Raw genomic sequence first — 4,566 nt, forward strand, 5'->3', positions numbered from 1 at the left:
GTGATAGTGGGGGCGGTCACAGTTGATTTCATCAATTCCCATTCATGAACTGATATTTTCTTTATTTTATCTACCCTTGGAGAGATTAAAAAAAAAGTTAAACTCATGCTAGATCTGAGACATAAACTAAATGCCACAAGGCATTTTGTCTGATGCTCTACCAATTCTGTCAATCCAACAAAATCAATACCAACACTTTATAAGAATTACAGTTCCCAAACGGAAGAGAAAGGAAATGTATATTAATAACATTTAATGTTTAATACATTTGTATATACACACAAGCATGGCTGTGTGTGTATACAAATGGTCTCAGGTTCAGTCCCACTGCATGGCATCATGAGCAAGTGTCTTCTACTATAGCTCCAATTCTACCAAAGTCTTTTGAATGGATTTAGTAGATGGAAATTCAAAGAAGCCCATAGTTTATGTATGTGTGTGTGTGTGTGTGTGTGTTACTGTCTCTTTGCCTTGAGATCACATTTCCCATGGAAACATCTCTGGTCATTGAGAATTACCTTACCTGGATACAGGTGAGGGTTGGCAACAGGAAAGAAATCCAAAAGTAGAAAATCCACCTAGATAAATTCTGTTTGACTCATACAAGCATGGAAAAGGGAATGTTAAAACGATGATGATGATGATGATGATTGTTGTTTCATAACCATTGATGAGTAATTTGGGATACCAGATTAGACACTCAAACAAGCAATCAAGTAAACAAATAGAACAACAGTGGCACCTAGTTATTTGGTGGTTGGATATGGTGGATGCTTGAAACATTGATAGGGAAGAAGTGGTTTGCAACTACTGTTCAACTAAAGAGGACTTAATCCTTTTGATACCAATCCACTTGAGACCATCTCTGGTTATATGATATAAACTTTTTCTTTTGAAGTGATCTAAATTAAGACCTTCCACCAAAATTTCAAATTACTTTATGCTCCAAACACAAGCTTAATTATGACAAAGTTATTTATTAAGTTTTCATTATTTTTGGAATTTACCAAAACAAAAGCAGTGTATTTCAACAGGAATATGGTAACAAAAAGAGTTAAGAAGATAGAGTGAACAGAACAATTACTGTGTGGTCATTCTACAAACACAAAGCAGAAGAGAGAACAGACTAACAGACAACACACAGTCTAACTCAGAACTTTGCAAACTTTTCACATTTGCGACACACTTTTATGAAAAGAAATAAATTTAAAAATTCACGAAACATTAAGTAATTAACAATTAAATGTTGGCAATTAAAACCATATCACAAGTCACCAGTCATGTGCTTAATTGTACACAAGATTTTCAGACTTCACAATCAAATATTCCTGGATTGGATATGACAATTTTGTGACACATGAAGAAAGTAATGGCAGCACAACAGTCAAGACGAACAGCAGACTTTGGAATCCCTGGTCCACCCCAGGTCTTCTGACTGTGCTTACTCCAGCTGCAGGTTATCTAGTTGTAAGTGGGGTTTCATTATTTTAACAACCATTTTCCCATGCTTGCAAGGTGGAGTTTAATGAAGCAAATTTATTTTCTGAGGCTCTTCCTAGGTATGGATTTACATCCGCAAATCATATTATGTGATTATTTATATATATATATGATTCTGAAGTATGTATTTAATGCTTTCCAAAATAAACATACATTTCATTGAAATGACTCTGAGAAAGTTGTAGGATGGTGCACAAACACTCAGCTTTGAGCACACTTCTTATAGCAGAAACAGCTATAAGCTAATGAAGGTGATTAGGTAACTCTTTTTCTCTTGTCATTCGTTCATTAATATATGAGTATGTGTGTGTGTGTTTCATTCATTTAATGTGCATTTTTGCATGCTAGCATGACCTGAGATTTTAAATGCATACGCACACACACACACACACACACACACACACACACACACACACACACAAACAGTGGGCTTTCTGTCATCAAACCTTACCTGTTTTTCAAATAAGAGATTTCTTTATTGCTCAGGTCTTTAGAAGTACAGTGTGACAATGTTTCTGCTAGAAAATGCAATGCACTCAAAGGAGAATGCTTGAGTATCAAACTACAGCTTATTACAACTTTATACTGACTAATGTTCACAACCATATCACATTGAATGCACCGGTTCTTGTCCGATGACCGAAGTTAAGCAACATCGAGCATAGTGTCTACTTAAGATGGTTGACCATTTGGGAAAGCTAGGTGTTGTAAGCTTCTCACACTTGTGAAGGTGCATGGCTCAGTGGTTGGAGTGTAGTGAGTTTGATTCCCAGACCTGGCTGTGTGTTGTGTTCCTGAGCAAGACTCTTTATTTCATGTTACTCCAGTTCACTCAGCTGTACCAGCCTTTGCCTTTCTCTTGGATGACATCAGTGGTGTGCAGAGGGGAGACTGGTAACCATGGGCAACAGCTGGTCTGCCATAAACAACTTTGCCTGGACTTGTACCTCAGACAACAACTTTCTAGGTGCAATCCCATGACCATTCATGACCAAAGGGGGGTCTTTTTACTCTTTACTTGACTGACACTTCATTCTGAAGCATATGTATACTGTGTTCTACTGCCAAGTTATTAGCATCGCTATGCCTAAGAGAAATATCTCTAAATATATAAAGGTTACCCTAAAGAAATGCTGTGGATCTGTATCCAAATGCACTATGAACAGTCACTGCACAAAACACAAGTAGTCACAATGGTGAAATATGCATAGGGAACAGATGGTATAAAATGCATGTTGTGTTTATGCTATTTGTCTCCTGACACTGCCAGATATTTTGAGCATCTCTGCAGTGATTCCTGATGGGCCGGGGCTTTCCCTGTCTTCATAGTTTTAATTGCTTTATCTACCATGGTACTGTCAACTCGGATAGCTGGTCCTGCTGTTGGGTCGACATTCAGCAGACTCTCTTTCTCCCATTCATTCTCTTTATTGAGCAATCTTTCGTAGTGGCATCTCCAAACCTCTTTCTTTGCAGCCTCGTTTAGTGCAAGTGTACCATCATCCATGCGAATACATTTCTCTCCCACGACATCACGATTCTCTCCCCTACACAGTCTTGCAACACGAAATACCTCAAGTCTTTGGCCCTCACGGCACAGAACATTGGCAAATCTTTTCTTATCTCCTTCCTCTCTGGCTAAATAAACCTGTCGCCTAGCTTCCCTTCTGGCAGTCTGATACAATAAACCTGTCACCTAGCTTCCCTTCTGGCTGTCTGATACAAATATATATATATATATATATATATATATATATATATAGTATGGGACACAATGGTGGTTGTCACAGGGTGTGTACTATTGTGCTAAGCCTACTGCTCTGGCATCTGGATAAACAAACAAACATTAGGCTATTTTAATGCATTACATCAACGTAAGTGTATTATTAGGTTTCAAAACAAATTATGACCAGAACATAATTATTAGAAAGAAAAGGTGGGTGTGAAGTATTCAGTTTTCGTAAGTGAATTGTTGTGAATAAGGCAATGAGAAAGGTTAATGCTGAGAGTGGAAATGGTAAAGTGAGTGAAAGTGTCAGAGACTGAGTGAGCATATGAGAGAGACAGAGAGACAGAGAGAAAAGGACGGAGGGGTGATGTAATAATACTCACCTAATGGTCCTCTACATGTTGGGCACATTGACAATTTCTGCCTACACGAATGGCACACAATATGTCCACTCTGGCACTGCATGATGGGAGGGAGTGCATAGTCAAAACAAACTGGACATTCAAACAGGGTGGCCAGGTCATTGTTGCTGGTTGTTGAAGCTGAGAAAGAGAAAGAGGAAGAAAGTGAAGGTAACAGACACAACTTGAGTATATCATGGAATATTAGTTTTTATATCAACTTCAATCAAGTGCACATCTATACACACACATGCATATACAGTGGAATCTCAGTTTATGAATTGAATTTGCCCCTGTAAGGCATTTGTCACCTATTCGTGAATGGAAACTATTTTTCTCCACAGGAAATTCAAGAGAAGAAAGAATGGCAAATTTGAGCAAAAAACCAGACAACACCTGACACTCTCCTCTTGCTGATATTCCCAGATGGTCGCCAACCATTGTTACCATCGTGTGTGTGTTCATTACTTGAGACCCTGTTCCATCATCCAAGACATTCTGTGTTTAAAAAATTGTCCATAAACTGATTTGTTCATGAGAGACATTTGTAAACTGAAGTTCCACTGTGTGTACAACAGGTAACTGCATGGCAGTGTGAGAAAGAAGTTATTTTGTTACCACATCATTTCAGCATACAGTGCCTTGTGTTAGGGTCTTCTACTACAGCCTTCAGTTGACCAATACCTACTGAGTGAAATTTTCAAACAATTTGGAAGTGTGTATATGTGTGTGTTGTATGCATGCAAGTGTGTTTGCATGTTTGAATCTGTGTGTCTCGACATTGATACTGTTCTGATAGAAATTCCTTTTCTTAATTTTTACCATTTTTTACAAGGAAGTGTGTCAGTGTGAACCAGGAGGGGAGTGTGTGACATTACAAGCATATTTGGTTGCAGTAAACGTGTATGTTGTAGTATCCATGTATGTTATGTCGCG

At 38.2% G+C, this 4,566-nt stretch overlaps 1 protein-coding gene across 1 annotated transcript in view; it reads right to left on the reverse strand.

Annotated features, from left to right (window-relative positions):
* LOC106875559 (E3 ubiquitin-protein ligase SIAH1A) overlaps nt 1-4,566 on the reverse strand; it is a 65,124-nt gene that overhangs the window by 9,256 nt on the left and 51,302 nt on the right. The window contains exon 5 of the mRNA XM_052976188.1: nt 3,613-3,771. Coding sequence (XP_052832148.1) covers nt 3,613-3,771 — 159 coding nt within the window. The remainder of the gene's footprint in view (nt 1-3,612; nt 3,772-4,566) is intronic.

This window comes from Octopus bimaculoides, chromosome 24 (assembly GCF_001194135.2).
Source record: "Octopus bimaculoides isolate UCB-OBI-ISO-001 chromosome 24, ASM119413v2, whole genome shotgun sequence".
Taxonomy (NCBI): Eukaryota; Metazoa; Mollusca; class Cephalopoda; order Octopoda; family Octopodidae; genus Octopus; species Octopus bimaculoides.